Source organism: Simochromis diagramma, unplaced genomic scaffold (genome assembly GCF_900408965.1).
Source record: "Simochromis diagramma unplaced genomic scaffold, fSimDia1.1 OVJJ01000216.1, whole genome shotgun sequence".
NCBI lineage: Eukaryota > Metazoa > Chordata > Actinopteri > Cichliformes > Cichlidae > Simochromis > Simochromis diagramma.
The window spans coordinates 2799222-2821545 of NW_024386883.1; the positions used below are offsets into that span (position 1 = coordinate 2799222).

The following is a 22324-nucleotide window of genomic DNA, read 5'->3' on the forward strand; positions in this document are numbered from 1 at the left end:
CGCTCTTTTAAACAGATTTTCTTTTTTTAAAGGAGCCAATCGTTCCCTGGCATTTTATTTCAAATGTTTCCTGCTCGGAGAAATGTGTTTCGGAAGTATTCACGTCAGAGTCATTTCATCACGAGGCAAGTACTGTGGAAAGAAGCGCAAAAACTTCAACAAAGTCCTTATTGTCAATGTTTTCGCACGCACAGAATATGGACTAGACTGTAGGTGGACACCTTTATTGTGACCGAGTTTAGAGCGCAAATACCGTGCGTAATTACGCATGTGTCGGCTTTTTGACTTCAGTGTTTACGAAGTGAGTGTCATGTTTATGAAAGCCGTAGCGTTATTTGTTTGCAGGGAGATTGGCTGGCTACGGGCAGAGTTAGTCGAATACCCCCTCCTCTCCTCTCCCTCCCTCCCTCCCTCTCCCTCTCCTCAGCTGCCGCGATATTTTCCAGCTCTGGAGCCTCAACCGCAAAGCTCGATCGATTCGCATTGATTGTCCCTGACGAGCTGCTCCACTTTCTAGCCAATGTCAGCCAGTCTGCGATCGGGAAGGAGAGAAATGAAGGAAAATCTCTGCCGCCCTGGCGGTGTCATTTCCACACACTTGGGTTGGCCGCCTGCCAGCAGACAGGACAGTCGAAAAAGGCGGACTGGACTCTGGAGCTGAGGGAAAGGAAAAGCAACCGGGGCTGAGACTGATTTATGTCAGCGTCATTTCTGCACAACCTCTGTGCTCCAAATAAACACACTGGTGAACTGAGGTTAACCCCGTTTATTCTCAGCTACCCCGGATCCTTCGTGATAACAGAGATCACTCTTTAAATCACACAATTAAGCCCACGTGTCTCTGCTGTTTGGGCAAAAAGCAAATAATAATTGTTATGATGTCGGAATACTACTATCATAGCCAATACCGAGTATCTGAAGACAGGATAAACACAGCAAGTAATCAGTCGCGTAGATTGGTGCTGTCAGCTGTGTTTATTTATTTTTGACACAGCTCTCTCTCCACAGTTGTCCTGAAATCACACCAAACCCTCGCTTTCGTTTTGTTGTTGCTTCGGCTGAAGTGCGCGCACCGCCGAAAAGTCCAGGTCGGTTTTTCCGCGAAGCTCCAAAAATCTATGAAATGTGTTTGCATGTTCCTCTCCGCAAGCGGGGATGTAGAGGTGGGATTGCAAGGACCGAGAAAGCTCTGGGAACCCACGCGTTCAGCCTCTGAGAAAGTACGCTTTTCCGAAATAACTGACGGTGAATATTTTTTTTTCTTTTCACATTTACCATTAACAGAGAGGCACTCTGTAGGATTGTGTTCTCGGAGAAGAAGCTTTTTTGCCTCCCCCTGCCCTCTTCTTTTTTTTTGTCACCATTCTGCACGGCAGGCTGAGAGACGGACCGCTCGGACTGTGGGAGCCCTCCCCTCTGCTCGGATCTGCTTTGGTAGGTGCGAATAAAATGGGCCCGTGTTTGCAAATATGCAGATACATAGAAAAGGAGGGAGGAGGGGTTGGATGGAGGGGGGAATCACACTTTGTTGAAGTGTGCTGAAAGTTGGGATGTCATCTTTGTATAGGATCAAGTTATAGCAGGGTGAACCTGGGAGCTTCTGTGTGACTGCAGAGCATATGCTGGTACCGCAGATAGGCTACTGTGCTCAAACAGAGTCCGGGAAGAAGCCAGTTATTTGGATCTGTTTAGTGATTAAATGATGAAGGGAAAAAAGCTGATGAGTTTAATGTGATAGGTTGAAGGAAATGTTTTACAAGCTTCTCCCAGAAGCCAATGTCAACAGGATTCATCATTTGTCTTTATTTAACAAGTCGCCCTCAGCGCCGATACGGATCGCCACACCACCGGAGCAAAAAGTCCGCTGGTTTATTGTGAATCAGCTGTTAATGATGCGCGCCAAACTTGACGCTTACACTTAATGAAAGAAATGCCTGGAGTCAGGTCACGCTTATATTTGACATCAGACTGTTTGTTTATGACTGAAACTTTTATTCAGCAGTCACCTCAAACCATTAACCGCAAAACGAATATCACAGTTTCTCACTGAGACCTGAAGAGACTATTGTTTCTTTTTTAAACATATACTATTCTTATATCTCCTAACCCCCCCTCGTTCTTCTCCGGGCATCATTAGAAAGTTCCCCGGCAGCGTTTCTCGAGCTACCTGCAGATTTTACAGTCAACCCCCCTCCTCCTCTCTTCCTCGCCGCCTGCAATCCGCCACCGATGATATCGCAGCTCCAAGTCCTCCATATGCTGGCGAATAATTTGAAGTCACAGTGTGCGCGGCGTGGTTGTTTTTCTCCTCTAACTTTTGTGTGCATTGCCTAATTAGGGAGAATAGAAACGCAGCAGGTTGTGGACAATGGATGAAGCCTTGAGTCTAATTATTGTCACCAGGCTTTTCTAACTCCCCCTGCCTTTTTGTGCGTGTGCGCCCGTGTGCGCGCGTCAGTCGATAGGAGGTAGGGGAAATAGAGTGTGTAGCTCACCGTGGACAAATAAAGAGTCCGCAGACAGCGCGTCTGAAAGGGGAGGTAAGGGAGGGAGGGAGTGCATTTGCGTCGCGCATCGCTTGAACGCATTAAGCTTTCTCTCTGGAGGTCTGGAGGTGTAGTCAGCTGCTCCGGAGTTCGTGGGGGGACCAAATGATTCATAACCATGCAGGAAATCACACAATATCCCCCCACCTCTGTCAAAAAGCTCACCGCGATTACCTGACACGTGCGCAAGCAGTGACGTCAGTGACGGAAACTTACCTAGGAGTTAGCCCACTTCAGATCCCGTGATTTACACACGGACGTGTGCACCTGAATGTGTCACACAGCTTCGTTTTGTCATCTTTTTGTGATTCTTTTTCCAGGTTAGTTGTTTTTTCACTTCAGTTTTTAAATGTGTAAATCATGGATGATCACTGGATGACGCAAAGTGCCGTAGAGATTCACACCTGGATAATTTCACGGCGCAGCTCCAGAAATAGTGGAAAAGAGAGACGCACACTGGCCCTAAATGCTCTCTTCCTTTCCCCCATCACCCATTGATCCAAATGGTCAATGACTGAACCAGCCAACCATTCATCCATCAGTCAGCTGGCTGTCACTGTTTTGTGGGCCGGCTTTCATTTATATACACGGATCTCTTGGTATCCTCTCGCAACAGCTGGTGTGTAATCGGAGAAGAAAAACAGTTTAAAATTGTGTCTTTGAGGTGACAAGCCAGTCAGGTTTTAAGCTGTAACAAGCTGAGAGCAGCATCTGAATGTTAAATGAACTGTTTATGTTCATACAGCAGTGCTGACAACTAGTCTTCCCTTTTTTATGGCGCTGTTAAAGTGCTACTTCATTCACAAATGATTTTCAAGCCTGAAAGTTTTTTTTTTGAGGTTCCAAAAGAACCTGAAAAACTCCACTTGGTTTGTGTGCACCAGATTTTTGCTGATCAGTCATACACCTGACATCATGTGGGCTTTTGAATGGCTTTTACAACGCTTTGACACAGTGTTATGGGCAGCTTTGCCTCAGGTAAGATTGGATTGTACTGACCATGTGTGGCCTAGAAGAAAAAAAAAGTTTGACATTTCCAGAAATGTACTTGTTTGCTTTCTTGCCAAGAGTTATGGGAAGACTGATATCATTCACACACACACACACACACACACACACACACACACACACACACACACACACATACACACACACACACACACACACACACACACACACACACACACACACACACACACAAAGTCATTTTGCCACTTACTGATGAGAAGGAACCTATGTTATTGATCTTTATTATTTCTTGGTTAGAAAATCATCTTGGTAGATAACATCCACTTTTTTTTTGAAAATAAGTAATATTTTAAGTCATCAGCTTAAGGTGCAAGTAGGTCACTTTTTGAACCTTTGGACTAAGTTGCCCACTGTTTCCAGTCATTATGCTAAGCTAATAATTTCCTTGCCCTAGGTTCATAATTACCCAACCATGAGGGATATTTTTAGCTATTTCTCAGCAAGAAATACAGTTGATCTGGAACATGTTTAGTTTGACTGTGAATCTAAGGTCACTGATACTGAGCTGTGAATTTAATGAAGATTGTTAATCAGGAATATCTGGATTAAGAAAAAAATCATCTTTACATGACGCCCTGTGTGACAGTGCACAACAGCTTCTCTTTGTATCACACTGTCATGTTTATTACAGTATAAAAGTATAGAGTTCAAATCAGTAGACTGGATCGGCCGATGATGACGAAGCATGCACATGGCTCTAATTAATGTCCAGATTTTTGCCGTCTTTTCTGATTAAACAGCAACCTTTATAATCACATTAAGCGCCCCGTGTCGTACCTTTACAGGCTAGTAAATATTTTGTCAGTTGCACTAAATGATTTACCGACCACTGAAACCAAAATTTATTCTACACTCATGTATGCTTCCCCAGTTGTGCAAGAAGAGCTTAAAAAGGTGATTCGTTTTTGACTATAACAGTGAGGGTGTATCAAAACCAGCTCAAAAACACACTGATGTACAGTGAGGCTTGTCCTGTTAATCTGAAAGGGGCGACACCGGTAGTTGTCGGACCTTATTGATCATTTTTATTCACACCTTTATCCGTAATTCCTGTGCAGAATGTCGCGTGAAGATAGATTAACAAAAAAAAGGAGAAAGAGAGCGACTCGAGAAGACGACAAGCCACATTTTACTCCTCTTTTTTATTCTGAAGGAGCTGGAAAGGAGGAATCTGACTCATTCTGCCATTAATATGTTACTACCAGTTACAGTGTAGGGGTCATGCCAAGTCACAGAAACTTGTGGTGTAAAGTTTTAATTCATTCCCTCTTAAAGATAACATTTGACCTTAGTATATATCAATAAATCTGTGGTTTGATGTTCATTAGAGGAGGTTATCCCTACTAAGCTGTATAGTCAGAGATCAGCTTTACTAACTTCTGACGCACACCCGGTCATTTTGTTCTGGAAACAGGCTTGAAACGTGCCAGAAACGTGTTCGTTTAGAAAAGAAAAACAGGGGTTATTCCTACTAGCCGTCCATAATGTAAATCACAGCAACAGGCCAATAAAATCACAGGAAGTTGAGCTGTATCATAGTTACTCAGTAGAAGATGCAGCTGTGGCTCAGCAGACAGTTCACATGAGGACATAAACCTTTTCTGTAAATGATGCGGTGAGGGGATCTGAAGAGCCATGATGCTGGAAGTGGAGGAGGATGATTAGCCAGAGACTATATGCCACGCTCAGGGTTTATGGTGATGGAAAGAGTGTGACTGATAGGGCAGTGAGATGGAAGGCAGATGTGTACACATATAGACACACACATACACACGCACACACAGCAGAGGAGAATGAGTGTGAGTCTTTAGATAGGTGCCCTTGCTGTCATTTCTTAGATAATGTGGTTGACCAAAGTAATAAATGTGCCTCGGTGGGCAACACACATCCTTTAAACATGTGAAATATAAATCTACATACATGTGTTTGTCATTCCGGGTTGGTTTCCTTAACGTCATCGATTTTTTTTCTCTTTTTTTTGCCATTGCACGCCATCATATCCGAATCGGTTAAAAATTAGTTGAATAATTGATTCCTGTGTTGCAAATCTTAGGACAGCTGTTGTCCATTATAATAATTTAACTCATATTTTACTGATTATTCTTCCATAGACATACCAAAAGTTTGCATCACCCAGAGCTAGAATTGTGGTTTTAACCATGCTTCATCGAGGGAGACGATTTAGCTCAAAGCCACGCTTGTCAAAGTGATATTTGAGCTAGAGTACAAAAACAACTTATGCTTACCTACGAATCCCTCTTATTAAATATCGTTAGCTGTTTCCTGAAAGGCGGCTCTGTAGTGTAGTGGTCTACACATTCACATAAAACGTAAAAGATCCCTGGAGGAGACACAAATCCCTTGGAGGTTGAATCGGGAAGGACGTCCAGCATAAAAAATCTGGAAAATCAAATATGTAGAGTGACACCTTGTGATAAAGGAGGAGCTGAAAGTAGCTTATTGAGACTCTAGCATCAACATACTGTATGTGGGTGTTGGGGGATAGGGGTGCTAAGCAAAGCAAGTCAGAAGTACTCATGAAAGGAATTGTGGTATATTTATTACAACTGAGCTCCTGTTTGAAACAGCCAATGTGTTATCTGAAAGACTTCCCTTTTCTTAAAAAAACAACAAACTAATAGTATCATTGACAGGCCAGTTACTGGAGCTGGTGTTCTGGTTGGGTTGCATCTCGAGTGATCAGAAGCCATTTTCATGCGTAATGATTTTCAGCTTGAGGACTCATTTATTCCAGCAATTGAAAATGAGCCAGTTCATTAATTATGTGGGATACTCAAGTTGTTTAGCATATTTACTGTATTTAGAGCACTGTTGAAATAGATCAGCCCCGATTAACCAGGAAACTCTTCAGTTTTACAATAAGCTGTTCATATTTAATTCGGGATCGTGCATTTAAGTTCTCGCTGAAGAGTCTCAACTGACCTCTATCATAACTCCTCAGTGCCATTATTTCATGAAAGCCACAAACCTCCCATGCACTACTCTGATGAGTTCACGTGCTGTTCGCACACAGCTGAGCAGAGGTAGCGGCAGTGAGGGGATGCTTCTGGGAAACTGGACCCCGGTCAGTGCTGTAGTGGGCGAAACTGAAACTATGGGGCTGAGGGGCTGCGGCGCTGGCTCTGGTTCGCTGGCGCCACATCCCCCTGAGCTGGTGAGAATGTGGGGGCTGTGCTCTTGCCTTTGAAGCTTTACCTCCCACTAATTCTGGCCTTCCAGTTTCCACACACTGCACAGACACCCCCCCCCCCCCCCCCCCCCAATCCTCTTCCCCTCCCTTTCCCTTTGTTTCCCTTATAAGGACTTGCCCGGCCATTTCCTCAGCTTTTCTGTGGGAGGTGGTGTGCTTGTTTGTGAACACGGACAGGTCAGGAGAACAGCGGCGTAGTTTTTTTTCTCTTTTCATAGCAGTCACAGGAGTCTTACACTAAAAGCTTCTAGATGCATGTGTACTCATCCACTTTGTAGTCTGCTGTGAGTGACCCTCCTCATATCTCTTACCTGCCTGTTTGATAATAACACTGCCAAATTTTACTGCTCCACAGTTTTGGTCTTTAACAACAAAACCCCCCCCAAAAAATGAAGAGATGCTCCGATGAAAAGGACGGTCATGAGAGAAGCCTGGACTTCTGGCTTATTTTTTATCAGCAGAAACACCTGATATTGAGCTGTGTGAGAAAGTCTAATAACACAGATATTTATTTTCTCCCATATTTTGTACCAAATTGCTGTAACTTTCAATAAATCCAGTCTTTTCTTAAATGACTAAACTGCAATTGGGTCAATACATGCTATTTGACTTTCACTGCCAGGTTGGTCTTTAAACACACCTGTACTTACATAACAAAGGTAATGATCAATTCTGGAAAGACAACAATCACAGAGAAGTGTAAAATAATTTGTCAGAAGTCACAACAGTGTTGCACCCAATGCAGATCAACAAGTCGACTTCACCTGAGCACCGTTCCACTGTAGGCAATGATGACGACATGATGATTCTGAGTATATTTTCATATATTTTCAAAGGTCTTCAGAGTATTTAAGGTGAGAATGAAAAAACAAGAAGGTATAATGAACCTTTGAGTTGCAATTTGTGTTGTTTACCAAAGAAATTTCTGTTCTTAGCACAAGTTAATTGGACAATAATGAGATAACAATAAGATTTGGCTCCCTACCTTGTAATTTCTTTTTGTCGCTAACCAATCAGAGAATCTCCAGGGGAGCCGGTGTTTCTTCACCAGCCCAAAACTGTGAGGTTTGATTTTTGTAGTTTGTTAAGAAAAGAATCAGAATTAAAGCTGATTTACTGAGACAAAATTTTGGTCCCTCTCGATGGGTGTTTTCTTTCTTTTTTAAAATGAGTTGGCTCTTTTCATCCGAGTTTTAATCCCTGCAGGTATTCATTTATTTATATATTATTAGAAGTGTTATTTATTGTCTCATAAGCTAATTACTATGCATCAAAGCAGCAGAAGTATTGGAAGACCAACACAAATACTTCACATTTCAATAATTAATTCAATTATTTGCACAATATTACACTATACAACATTAATAAAATAATTTTTCCTGTTAATTTTGTGCATTTTTATCATGTTTTGCGAGGCCTGGAACAGGATGTGAGGTTTGTTAATTTTCTAATTTATTGATCTTCACCTGATCTCGTGTGAACCTGATGTCTTTAATGTAACAATAACATTTTTTAATAAAAGCACAAATGATTAAATATAAAGTTGTAACGTGAAAAGAGCAGAAGAATCTAAAAGTGTTCACGAGTAAGCCTGAACGAGAAGAGCCACTCAAATCTGTTGTTCTCCTTAAGGAGCTTTATGCTGAGTTTCATCTCATTTCTCTGCTGTGTGGCCTGCAGTGCCGCCGTTTTGGTTTCTGTTAACATCATTTCGTCCACACAAGGAAGCTGGGTTTTTTTGTCTTTTAAAGCAGAAATTCTCTGTGCACTCCCAGTGCAGTACTGAGAAACACACTTAGCTTCTAGCTGGTGAACAGTGCAACATCTAGGATTTGAAGAGATGCAAATCAGACAAAAGGAAAAGTGCGGTGATTGATCAAATGAACTGAAGTCTTACAGTGAAAAAGAAACAGTTGATATGAAATGAAGTGTAAGGTGCTGTTATGTCAATATTGTTTCCCTCCCAACATACTGGTTCTTTGTACTTTTGAGTTGATTTGTGTTTCGGAGAAGTGATCATCAATGCATAATGTACACATTTCTCTCCCTGTCTAAAGTTTCCAGATGGCTCATGGAAGAGCGTGGATGAGGGCTGAGCAGTAGTGGGGACAGAGGGCTTCGAGGCCTGCCTGTCGTCGCCTGGCTGACTGCTCCATCGAGGTGAGGTACCGCTCTCACTGGGGCACAGAACGGACCGAGGAAAGGTCCCTCCTTACTCACCCCTGCCCCCTTTCCACCCTCACCCCCAACCCAGGCACATACGTTCTGGACCATGTCTAGCGGGCTATCGGAGGGTGGCCAGACAGAGGACCTGGAGCGGAGTAGCTGCAAACAGGACTCTCCTGTTATAGAGCGCCGAAATCGCAGTGGCATCATCAGTGAGCCCCTCAGTAAGAGCCTTAAGAACTCCCGCACCCTCTCCCAGTATACAGCGGTCTCCTCTGCCACCACCAATGGACACACAGACAATAGTGAGACTAAGAGCCACCCGGCCAAGCCTCAGCCCACCCCGCAGCCCCAACCCACTGTCTCTGCACTGACAGCAGCCAAGTTGGACCGAACCCTAGAACAGGTTCTGGAAGGACAGAATGGCCTGCTGCACTTTGCCCAGGCAGCAGCACTGTTAAAGCGAGCCGGTATGGAGCACATGCTCCTGCCTGGGGGAATGGGAGTGGGAGTTGGCGGTGGAGACGCAGGCTCGGGGGCTAGCGATTTGGAGGGTACGTCTGTCACGGACGCCGTAGGTGGTCCTGTTGACTTCCCATATGGAGTAGGGGGTGGCTTCCCCTTCAACCCGGGGCTTTTCATCATGACGCCGGCTGGAGTGTTTCTGGCGGACAGCGCGCTGCACATGGCCGGCCTGGCCGAGTACCCAGTGCAGAGCGAGCTGGCCTCTGCTATCAACTCCGGTAAAAAGAAGCGAAAACGTTGTGGGATGTGCCCACCTTGCCGACGGCGGATTAATTGTGAGCAGTGCAGCAGCTGCCGGAATCGAAAAACGGGCCACCAGATCTGCAAGTTTCGCAAATGTGAGGAACTGAAGAAGAAGCCCTCTGCTGCTCTGGAGGTAAGACAGTGTTTGTTATGATGTGCCATTGCTTTAGGAGGCCCTTCTGATGCAAAAGGTCTGATGCAAAAGGTCACTAAAAAGCTATTTGGATGCATTTACCATTCATTATCTGTAAAGGTAAAGAAATATGAGCCACACAGTTGTAATTATTGGCTTTAAGATTTGTAGCTGGGAAGTTAGCAGGGAAAATCCCAAAACCTTTGTAAAAGTTGCCACAAAGACTTTTAAACTTTACAAACAAATCTGAGAATCACACTGGAAGGCACAAATGAGATTCATACCTGAATGTCCTTGCCCTTTAATGTGGATAGTACAGGGAGGCTTTTTGGTGGGGTGATGGCTCCACAAGCAGGAAAATGACAGGTGGTGAAGAGTGCGGTGGGTAAGTTCATGCCATGGGGTGTCTTTAATCTGTTCACCATAACTAACAAGCGCTGTGTCCACATTTCTTTACTGGAAGACTGATTCACCGGCTCAAAAACAAGCATGTCATTTTAAAATGATGCGACTTAATGTAGTTCCCTTTACTAAAGCACTTTGGATTTGATCCCATATAAAACTGCCTTGTGTGTTCCTCTGTTTAACTGCCAGGAAATGCAAATAAAATGGTGTGTGTGGAGGCAGAGTGGAAGTAATTGTGAATATGTGTACAGTATGCATGTAAGCATACATGTGTGGGCATTTTTGCGTATGTGTACACATGTAACAAGGTCCATCTGGCTACAGAGCTGTCATCTGGAGCACCAGGTGTCAGCGTGGCACATGCACCCCCACCTAACCCCCATCTCCTCCCCCCGGCAGCCTTCGCCGCCACTGTCCTTCTCTCCTGTGACACTCCTGTTCATCTAAATGGCACTCTGAACTTCCTGTCTGCTTCCGCCGTCACACTCAGCGGCCTAACTAACTCTGGCTGCAGTGACAGAATGACCAATCATGAAATCCATCTCAGCAGATGTTCCATCTCAAAGGAAATAAACTTTTGCGATCAATGCCTAATAGTGTCGCTTTGCCGTTACATAATGAATTGACAGATATGTAACCCTGTGAACCAGCGGAGAGGCCGCTGGTGTAATTGACACAAACTGGATCTATGATTCCAACTGGTTATAGCTTTACCACTTTCGCTTTCTGATGTTGATTGAAGGTGACAGCTTGACCTCATCCTAGCAGGCTAAAGGTGTCTCCACATTCTGACTTTGACCATCCAAAGTCAAACTTGATAGCATGTTCACTGGACACTTTGAGTAATGCAGACATTTTTTTTAGCTTGTGTGTACACTTTAATGTGAAGTTAGAAAGGGATTAGCTTAGTTTAGCTTGATTAATGTAGGTTAATATAGCTCTTTAGCCCTTTAAGATTATGTCTTGCTAAGCAACCAACATTATAATGTATAAGTAATATATAAAAATATATATATAAAAAAGTGCATAGAATCAAATTCTATTAACATCATCTTTACATTGTACTACATTCATAAACTGTGCTTTAGTATTCTTTAAAATGTCTTTACTGACAAATAATTTAAAGTCTTGCACTACATTCATTGTTCCTATATGATGGATGTGAATTAAACTTTTGCATACAGTGCATTTATTACCACTTTGAAATAATTGCACGAGGGGATAATGTAACTGTTGTCCAGTATCTTGATCATTTTCTGGAAGCAGTGGTTACTGACTGTGTTTAGTGGACACACATCTATGGCCAAAGATAGATATTTGGTGATTTCAGTGCATCTCCGTGAGCTGGATATGTTGACACATCGTTGCGGTTGCCTTTCACAGACATCTGAACGGATGCTGGACGATTTATGTTAGCAGCAACAATACGTTGTTTTTCTTGGCTTTAATTATATGCATTAAACGCTGCAGTTTGTGGTGGCTTCTCAGGCGCTTCAATAAGTTTGTTGTGTTTCTTTATGGGGCTGACACACAGCGCTCTGTGCATGTGATTTCTTCCTAGTAAACATCACTTTTGCTAAACCCAAAAGGATTTCCAGAAAACGGCCTGCTGGACGTTTGAGGTTTTTTCCCTGTTGTTTATCTGTTTTCGTGCACTGCTACTCGTCCAGACTAGTCCATGTAACTTCAAGCGACGTGGTGCAGGGAACATCTGTGATTGGCACGTGTTGAGCGCTGATAATATTGCTCAGTCACGCTCATTGAATGGTGGGAAGCCAGAACTGTGATCAAGATTACAATTGGATTGATTGTGTGGCCCTAATTTTGTCTGTCTAAAGCAAAGGATGAACTCATGAATCTTTTTTTCCTTCATTCTTCCCCCTTAAGTCTGCACAGAGAGGTACTACTACTACTTATTTCCTATTTCAGGGCATCACAGCCAGTAATGCTGTCTCTGTCTAATGAGCTCAGTCTAACCAAGTGCTTTTTATTATAGCCATGATATAGAAATACCTAAAAAAAAAAAGAGATAAGAAGAAGATCAGAAGAGTTCGTCCATAACAAGGTGGAAACCTCCCCAAATCCTATCCATTGCAATGCTCGTCAGCATGTCAGACTGAAAAAGGGCTTCTACTGTATGTGTAATTTTAAAGAATAGTGACTCAGCATTGATTTGATCTTATTTATCCTTAGAGGACTAACTGATTCTGTCAGAGTGAAGGTTGTGCCTGGTTTGACTGACTTGGAGCTGGAATTTGTAGTTTGACAGCATCCTTGGCAATAGTTTTTATGCAGCGTGTAAATAAATGTAAAAAAGAAAAATAACTGCCAACATTAAAAAGTTTACAGAAATGCTAATGGAGTAAAAACCTTTTACAAACACGCCATAACTTATTACTGGCCCTTCCGTGAGCTGAAAGTGTGAAACTAACCTGGTCAGACACGACCATTGTTAGGGGAAAACAGCCAGATGTTCCCTGATGCTGAAAATCAGACTGATCTGTATGAATATTATCATTTTGCTTTTGCCTCTCGCATTGTTCAGATTCAAATTGATGAGAAGATCCATTTGTCTTTGTCGATGATTCACCGAAAATGGTGAAATGTGTCAGCTTGCTATGTAGGTGGTGCGGCTCAATGTCGGTGCGGCTCAATGTCTCTTAGAGAAAAGGATTTAATTTTAATTTATGATTTGCAATTGATGTTGTCATGGCAGTTAGCCTAACACCAGTTGTTCACACCACGGATGCCAAACCCGAGGGGATTGGAATAATCACGGTAGTTGACGGAAGTCGTGTTGTTTGGAAGGGCGCAGCCCGCTGATGTTCCTAGTGACCACCTCACATAAACCCGTCAAAGCTTTAAGTAGAATCGCACTGACTTCAGTAATTACTTGCAACTAATTTATTTAATAACCCTGTCAAACTGTTTCCTCTGTTTTTTCTGACCAGATATGGGGAGGCTAATCTTTTATTGCCGCTTAATTAAATGTGAAAAATAATACAGCAATACAAGAATAATGAATATTGTCAGCGTCTCCTATTACATCATCTCATGATAGCATCTGCAGAGCAGCGTAGTTGACCAGAGCACGCCGTGTGCTTCCAAAGTCAAGCATTGCCTGACCTAATCCATTAGTAGCTGGAGTAAACATGAAATGTTGTCACTTTTCACTTCACTGAATATGCCACAATAAAGTTGGCCGGTACATCAGATATTAAATAGAACAACAAGTGCTTTGTTGTTGTGCAACAGATGAAGTCTGACTTCTGTTGAACAATGCTGCAGTGCCTCCTTGGATGTGTGAATATTCCTGCAGATCCACAGATGCAGCAAGGCTACATTTGGGAAAAGGTGGGAAACGTTCATGATAAGGTGACTGGCAGTCTAACAAACTCACATTTTTTTTTAGGTAATCCCTCTGATGCTGCTTTATAAACCTAGTGGTCTTATTAATTCAAAGAGGTCCGTGAGCTGTTATGCCTTTGCCCTGAATGTTATTTGATATCTTTTCCCTTGGAGCAGAGCTCTGCCAGTACTACAAAAGTTTCATTTTTGTCTGTCTTTGTTCTTAAGCCTGCAGATCTTGTTTAGCAGGTGATGAGATCACAGATCAAAGCCCGAACTGCACTGTCAGAGTGTGATGTCATCAGTACATCACACTCTGAGACTGAGATTCACGAAGGGGAAATCATGTCAGAAGAAAGAGCAGAGACTCAGCGTAATTCACTAATGTCTGTACCGACTAGATGCTGTGAAAATGTGTTTCACGCAGTATTTATTTCGTTTTTAAACACGGGCTTTAGAAGAGAACTTCCTACTTTCCATTAATGCATATTCAGGGCAACTTGGGAAGCACCTGCGCCAGAACAGAAGATCCTCCTGGCTTTCACAGTCCACAGTGAGCTGCAGTGAGCCTCAGCTGTAGCTCAGACAGCCCCTAAGTGTCACATTTCCTTCCAATCAAAGATAGTGCAGCACATCCCCGTCTGCTGTGGCTTTAATACTCGGCGCACAGTTTCTAAAAGAGCATTATGTCTTATTTAACACGTTGCACGGTCAGTTTATCAGATGGTTTTGACTGTTTTTTCGGCTCGTCTATGTGTGCGCGCAGCTGCAGCTAGAAAAGACTGGCAGAAATATCCTGGCTTCGCTTCCCTGAATTTGCATTGAAAGGTTTTTCTTCTCGTGTTTGTACCGAGCCTATGAGCGTATACACGTCGGTACACAAGTGCAGTCCAGCAGCAGTGTGCTTATTTTAAGGGTGTTGACGGTTTCCATTGAAAGCTCATGGCAGCTCAAAGAGGAGCGTAAAATTGGCAAGTGAGGGGGAGTCAGTATGCTGAGGCCTTTGCCACCTCATAGCTCACTGGCTGAAGGTGTCTGGATTTATTCTGGGAATGTTACATTTGATAGAAATAAGTGGGAAGGCAGTTCCTTTCTGTGCTATGTCTGAATACCCTCAAGTGATGTAAGTCTCAGCGATGCTGTTTGGCATAAAAAAAGTAAAAGGAAAGCCGGGGTTAGGAAGTGCACTTTGTTTTTACTTGAATGTCATTGTGTGCTTGGGATGTACTGTACTGGAGTGTCGGGACTACTTAAAAGATAAGACCAGCTGTTTTTTATGTTGTTGTTTTTGTCTACTCATAGAAGAGCCTGTTCTGTTATGAAATTCAGTGGTTGTGTGCTTCAGATGCAGCTAACACCTAAACATACAAGTGTTTTCCATTGGGAGCCACTTTGCCAGTATCAGACGCTGATATGGGAGTAGCATATTCCCTCATGGTCTTTCCTGGCTCCCAGACACTGTACATCAGGCAGTCAGGACAGCAGCGACTCACACAAAGTGACAGGCATGCAGACTGACACAGAGACACATGGGTGTGTGGGCAAGTTGCTGGGCGGGCAGAGGGACAAGTCAGAGTGGACAGTCAAGGGAGAGTTAGGTACAACGAGAGAGACGAGGTTTTCAGGCAGCCAAGGTGTCGTACTCACTGCTGCTATAAGCGAAAAGGACCCATGAGGCCCCGGGGGGCAAAAAAAAAATCTTGAATTTCACAGAATATCCCAGTTACTGCAACTTTAAGCCACATTTATTTTCCCTGAACTGCAGCATTCTCTTTCACTTTAACTTCACAATACAACTACCTGACTGACTAAAGGGCAATAACCCAACCAATAGGCTGGCTTCTTTCATACTTAAAAAAAATGGTCTGATTGCATTGTAGGCTGTATTTAACATTTTATTAAGTCAATCTATAATATTGCTTCTGCTGTAGCATTTCCCACTGAGTATTCTTTTAATATAAGATATAAACGGTAGATTTAATCAATGCGGCGTAGTATTGTGTGCATCCATTGCTATAATCAGTCTAAAAAAACAATAGAGATGTCTGGTCGGGCTACAGAGGACGGACGTCTAAATTGATGGTTTTGCAGTCAGATCTCTATAAATATTGTTGAAATTGTGCACATCGCATACAGAAAAAAATCGGACACTTTATAACTTGATGTTGGTCTAATATTTGGTCTAACTCGCGATGAATGATCAGTACGTCTGTGGTTGTAGTCGGCTGTAAATGTAAATTAGCCATGGCTGATATTTCTGAAGGGCCCGTAGTAATAGAGGTAATGTCGCCTTGCTTACATCAATGTCCAGCTCAGAAATTTAAATACAGTAGTGTTAAATATTTTTAAAGTAAATGCTGGCTGGTTAAAACAATTTTAAGACATATATGTTATACACAACAACACAACAAAATCTTCAGGTGTCTTACAGATGAATATTATTGTTTAGAAACACTGTTGAAAGAGCCACAATACGTAGAGGCCTCTAAAAATCTTTCAGTTTAAACGCAGCTTTAAGATAGATGTCCATGTGTCTTTTGATCTGGGATTAATGGCCGTGGGTCTGATGGGTTAAAGTTAAGATGATAAAGTCATACGTTAGATGATGAGTAGAAAAGTAATCTGCAACTATTTTGCAACAAAAGGCAATTTAACCACGGTACTTTGGACCAGGTAACATTTACATATCATTTTCAACAAACCACAGGTGTGAACTGCATCAAAGGATTCACGCACAAGATTAAGATATAAATCGTGGTATCTGCAAATCTCTCCTGTGCCACCTCATGAGCTGCTCGACTTACTACGAGACATGATTGTTTTGGAGGATGCCCCAAGCAGCATGCCTTCAGTTGGCATACATTACAACTGTTTGAAGTTTGCCCCCCAGACGTTGTGCTTTAGTAGTTTCACATCTGTTAAAGTGACATATCTGTAAAACACAACCTTTAGGGCAACATCTTTACCAAAATGAAGACGGGACAGGAGACAGTCAGTTTGCGGGAGTCCCCTGGGCTTTTTTACATACTTGCAGGATCCAACCATGAGAGTGGTGCACATTTTCATATGTAGCACAAACCTGAGAAAATATTTGATAAATTAGTCTGCCCCAGACATGGAGGCAGGATGGATGAGGATCTAATAACAAATATGACACTGTGTAGTCACAGAGCACACAGCTGTTAGCTACAGTTAAACTGCAATCCTCAGTAAAGGTTTGATGTGTTTACTGAACTCTAGTATAGTGTCTTTGAAGGCATCGCTAATAAAACAAAATTAACTATTAAAATGACAGAATAACAGTTTAACTGAAGTTAGCAACTCCATATTCCATGTCTGAAGAAGACTTTGGTCACATTATACAATTAATAAGTAACTGAGATGATAATCAGCAGACAAATCAATGAAGACAACAACTGATTATGTCAGTGCATGTGTATGGTTTAATAATAAATAATAAATTCAAGGCCTTTGGGTTGATAGATCAGATTGTGTTTGTGTAATTACTCCGGTCCTGGCTGCGAGATGTGTTTAGTGGTCAAGTAAGAGGAATCGTATCAAATGTATTTACAATCAATCACAATCGACTCTTGGAAGAGAGCGCTTGCTTAGGAAAATGCATCATCGCCTCAGCCAGACAAACAGTGAATCTTTATGCCAGCTGGAGGTCATTCGCGGTTTTTGACTCAGTTGTTTTAAAGGTTCTTTTCTTTTCTGGTCGTTGTGAGCTACAGACGCTGCAACATCCCACATGTGCAATTGTGTGCAGAGATGCTTTGTGTTTCGTTCCTTTTTTTTTTTGTGGGTGACTGTGAAAAAGTAGTGAAAACTGTTGATGATAAAGCAATGAGAACAATAGCCAGAACATTCACCAGTGCCCTGGGGCCAAAACATGATTTCATGATAGGTTAAACTGGTTTCCGGGGATCAGTAACAGATAACAATAAGCAGCGTAACCTGAGCTCTCTTAAAAAAAACATTAATTTCATTTGACTTTTGTGGTATAGTCCACACCGGTAAGACAAATGTGCATGCATTGTTTGAAAAAACACATCCATCGATTTTTAGTGATTGGCCACTTCACACCCACAGATCCCATCTGTTTGAACCTTTGCAATCAGTGTTGGTGAAAAAGGGGGTTTCTATTCCTGAAACGCTGCCATTTTTCCATTGATTGCACATGTTTAATAATGAGGAAAAACGGCGTTTACAGTTCGGTCGAGGGATGTGTTGTTTTTCCCTCCGCACACATTACGTCATGGTCAGTCTAGCCCCTACCACATTTTTGACATCTGCGACAGTGCCAGATGTTGCTGTGTCCTCTGTCTGTCTTCTTAACAGCTGAGTACCACCACAGAAAGGTCATCACAGAGATGGATGAGAGGCTAGCACACTTTAACACACGGATCATCAAATCATCTTAGATGTACATTGGCTGTTAACCTCTGGGTTTGTGGATTGTATTAATATTCATTTGAGCCAAAAAGGATTTGCTGACAGGATCAACTGAAAGCTGTAGGGAAAATTTAGGCTATACTCAATTCAAACCTGCATCCGTAAACATGAGAAGTTGAGACATTGAGAGGCAGAGCTACGAGCAGCGCCGTGATATTCTGTCAGATTATTCCTGTTTGAGTCAACATCACAAATAAAGCACAGTGTGGGTTATATTTGGCTGGGACCACCAGAATAATTACCTTGTTTGAATTCTTTTTACCCAAGCAAAAGTGTTTTATTTTTGTCAGCGGGAGTTAACTTTCAAAATGAAAGTACACGAAACCTGTGGAGCACGAACCCTGCTGTCATTCAGTTTCATGTCCAGATATGAACAATAGCAGTCAAAAGAACACTGTACGGCTGATTCAAGGGTAGAGGAATGGTTTAAGTGGGCCTGAAAAGTAATTAGAGCTGGCATTGTTTCTGGTTTCAAACAAGCTTCTTGAACTAATGGGCCATTTGCTGCCGAGCTGCCTTTGTTGAAAAACTTGTAATTTCACTGCAGCTGTGAAAAAGAGCTGCACAACAGTTTACCGAAAAAAAAAATCAAGTCTGATTATGTTCAGGTTACAAATAATTTTTAAATTTGAATTTCATTAGAATCGAAAAAAATTGTTCTGAGGGGAACTATAAATATGAGGCCGGTACACACCCTTAGTGCATCTTTTGTTTACTTTTCTGTGTCATCACGAGCACGTGTGTTTTTGTGTTTGCACTCGCAGTATGCATGATTCCTTATGAAACCTTCTGCTGTTGAGTACTGATGGAGAAGTGGAAATGAATCCAGCGTTTATGAGAATTTTAGTTCAACGGTCTCGCTGTTTGGTGCGATTTCGGGGGTGTATTGTGAGTGTCGGTTAACGTGCCGCTGTGTGTGGAGGTGTGTGACTGTACTTGAATACATATTGGTTCGGTGCGAGAGTGTGTGTGGGTGCATAAATGTTTCCCGAGCTCCTCCTGCCTCGCTCCAGGCAGAGCCGGCCTAAAGGAAGAATCCGTGCTGCAGAATCGAGTTGCACTTTACAGGACGCCAGCCGTGCTGCGGCTCCAGGGACCCGAGCTGCTCTCTATCTCCCGACTGGCAGGCTGCTGCTGAGCCCTGCAGCTGCATGCATGTGTGCCACTCCTGCTCAGTTCAATCAGGCACACAGATAACCACAGCGAGCGAGAGAGAGAGTGAAGGGGTGGGGGAGACGGGAAACGGCACCATCATTGATGATGGTGTGGGAGAGCAACGCGTGTGGTGGCTAAATAATAAATGTGGCAATATTGGGTTTTGTGTGAAGCCAGGACTGAAGCCTGTTCCTGTGGTGCTGCCGAGGATAAAGATGTGAAGATTTCAGACCTAGTCATCTAGGGGTGGGGGATGGAAGTGGTGGACGACTGATTAGCTGCTAAACTTAATTTACATTAATCATTCCAGTCGATTGTCAATTGGAAATACTTCACCTTCATCTCAAGTTTTTTGTCCTCGTCTTTTGTATGACTGGTGTGAGATTGCTAATTGAATCTCAACAAGTTGTCACACTATGGCCTCTGGTAGCAAACAATTTTACTTCATGCATTAGGCAATCACTGTTTCATTAACTAATCACTGGTTGGTGCCCAAAAATGAGGCAGAGGAACTCTCTGTTAACTGGAGGGAAACATTAGACACGCCTCGATTTTCAAGTTTCGAAAAATGTTTAGCAGTTAAGTGGTGGACTTGACATTATCTTTGCAACGCCAAATAGAATGTGTTGCTTTTCATTAACAACTACACCCGCATCTTCTCTCTGCTCTTCCCCTCTCTGCTCCTCTCCTCTCCCATCCCCTTCCCCCCTTTTTCCTCCCTCTTTGTCTTCTGTTTCTCCAAGAAGGTGATGCTTCCTACAGGAGCGGCGTTCCGGTGGTTCCAGTAGGACTCCTCCTCCTCCTCCGCTCCCTACCCAAAGCTCTGCCATGAAGTGCAATGCCAACTCCTGGATTGTCTCCGGAACAGACACTGGCTAATAAACAAGCTAGCAACAAATAAAATTATAGAAAAAAACCCAACAAAAAACAAAAAAACTAAACTAATAAAAGCAGAAAAAAAGAGGAAAAAAATCAGCCGGATAATGGATGCACCTACTTATTCCTTGAACCAAAAATGAAAACGTAAAGAAAAGCATCTATGGCAACTTTCATTCCCTTTTCTATGTTTCCATTTTGGTACCTTTTGTCCTTATCCCAGCAGGTTTTTTCTGTCGCTTAAACATGGAACTGCTCATTGCCAGAAACAGAAATGACGGACTGAGTGTGGACAATCAACTAATTTCTGTGTTTGGTGTTAATGTTGTTCATGTGTGGAAAGATAAAGTACTTGTGTAGAGAATGTAAATTTACAGCTATATTTTAAAAACTAGTGGCTAATGGTAAACATTATTGTAATTCTTCACCATTATGTTACTCAAAGCCCTCGTCTTCTTTATGATTTCATTTTACTTTCCAGAAAGATTTAAGTGGTTGTCCTTTGACAGTCAAGAAAATGTTTCAAATTGTGGTGCTGTCCATTTTGGATTGTAATGAAACTTTTAAAAAAAAGAAAGAAAAAAAAGTCATGTTAATGGGCAGATCACCTGAGATTCTTCGCTGGCTTGAAGATGTTGTTCACCAGAGCCGTCACTACTGTAATCTCCTCAATCAGCCCTCCTCTGCATTTCCAAACTGTTCCTTTAGTGAAACTGGCAGCCTTGTTACTGTGGCCCTACTGAGCATGTGCCAATACTGCTCAGGGCAAAAGCACTAAGAGACAGCACTTGCTCTGAGTCTACCCTACTGAAAGCACTGGGACAAGCATTTTTTTAAATTTATTTGTTTATTTGTCATATTTTTATGATTTAGTTATGTTGCTGGGTAGCTACAGCTTTTAAAAATAACCAATCTTTGTATTTGTTTAGAAAATTGGACTGGTTTTGTGAATAAAAAGGAATGCATGTATTCGTGTCAAAATTTACAAATCTGATGTTTGTCTACTTGTCTATTTGCATGTTTTTTTTAACAGCTCATTTAAAAAAAAATGGTTGGACTGACAAAATAAATATTAAGGATACATTTTCCACAAATTAGAAGGAAAAAAAAGTTTCCTTTTCTTTTACAATTGGACACTGCAGCATAATTTTGACTCAAACACAGCTCATTAAAGTAAATCAGGTGGTGGTATGAATCGCTAAGATGTTCTTGGGTTGACTGAGATCTCTTTTTTACTGCCTATGTAATACACTATATGGACAAAAGTACTGGGAAATCTACACATGAACCCTACAGGAGCAGCTAGGCCGTGAAGGCGCGTGCCATGAAGCTCCCGGCACACAGTGTTTGTGCTGATGTTAAACCCAGAAGAGATTTGGAGCTCTGAAGTTATTGAACCAGCAGATCATTGGTGACTTTTACCCACTTTACTTCTTACACTTTATACTTTTATATCAATATTTTTGCCCATATAGTGTATCTGCCTACAGTGGAACAATGGACCCTTGCTATGCTAAAATGTAACCAAAATGATTTAAATGATGTTTGAATAAGATCTTTTTGTTTGCAGTTTTTCTTCAAATTGCATGAAACCTCTTGAAGCTCCACGTAAATGTTTTTTTTTTTAATTCTGCGAGGATTTTTCTTTCTCAACAAGATCTTTGTGACATTTGCCCAACTTCTTGATATTTATAGTCAGAAAACACATGCAGAAGTTTTGAAAATTGATATTTGTGGATGGATGATTGCAAGCTCCGTGTCCAGAGCTATTTAGGCTGTGGTGCTTAACGCTGATAGTATCATGTGTACACAGAGTTTAAAAGTTTGGATCACAGCACTTCCATGTTAGTCCTTTATTTATTTATCCAGGTAAAAATCTCATTTCCAAGAGAGACCATGTAGTTCACAATGTACTCTGCATACATCCAGTATGTGAATTTAAACACACTAGTGTCATCTTAAATTTAATGCAGCAAGTTGTGCACTTTCTGAGAATTGTTGCGCTGCCATTTTCCTGTAATACATAAGTCACTGTCTATTTGTTTGCCTGCCAACTCCTCTATACACAGTTGGAGTTGAGCAACTTGGCACACAGGTACTTCTTAGGCCCGTGAAGGTTCTTACCTATATCAGATATTATGATGTCATCACATTGCCTAGTAACCACCTACCAATAGGCAAAATTGACCCATTTGTAGTATTTATGCACCTGTAACACCATACAAAACCATC

At 42.1% G+C, this 22324-nt stretch overlaps 1 protein-coding gene across 3 annotated transcripts; it reads left to right on the forward strand.

The window, feature by feature from the left end:
• The first annotated feature begins 535 nt into the window (after positions 1–535).
• cxxc5a (CXXC finger protein 5a) lies at positions 536–21929 on the forward strand. 3 transcript variants are annotated; one of them, XM_040033024.1, is made up of 4 exons: positions 536–1434; positions 8844–8946; positions 9041–9853; positions 19960–21929. In XM_040033024.1, the coding sequence occupies exons 3-4, from the start codon at positions 9059–9061 to the stop codon at positions 20002–20004; spliced, it is 840 nt and encodes a 279-aa protein (XP_039888958.1). In that variant the 5' UTR covers positions 536–1434; positions 8844–8946; positions 9041–9058; the 3' UTR covers positions 20005–21929. The 3 variants fall into 3 exon arrangements, with proteins under 3 accessions (XP_039888958.1, XP_039888957.1, XP_039888959.1); XM_040033023.1 differs by having other exon boundaries at positions 537–1434; positions 8844–9853; XM_040033025.1 differs by having other exon boundaries at positions 540–1434; positions 8844–9853; positions 19963–21929.
• Positions 21930–22324: the final 395 nt, after the last annotated feature.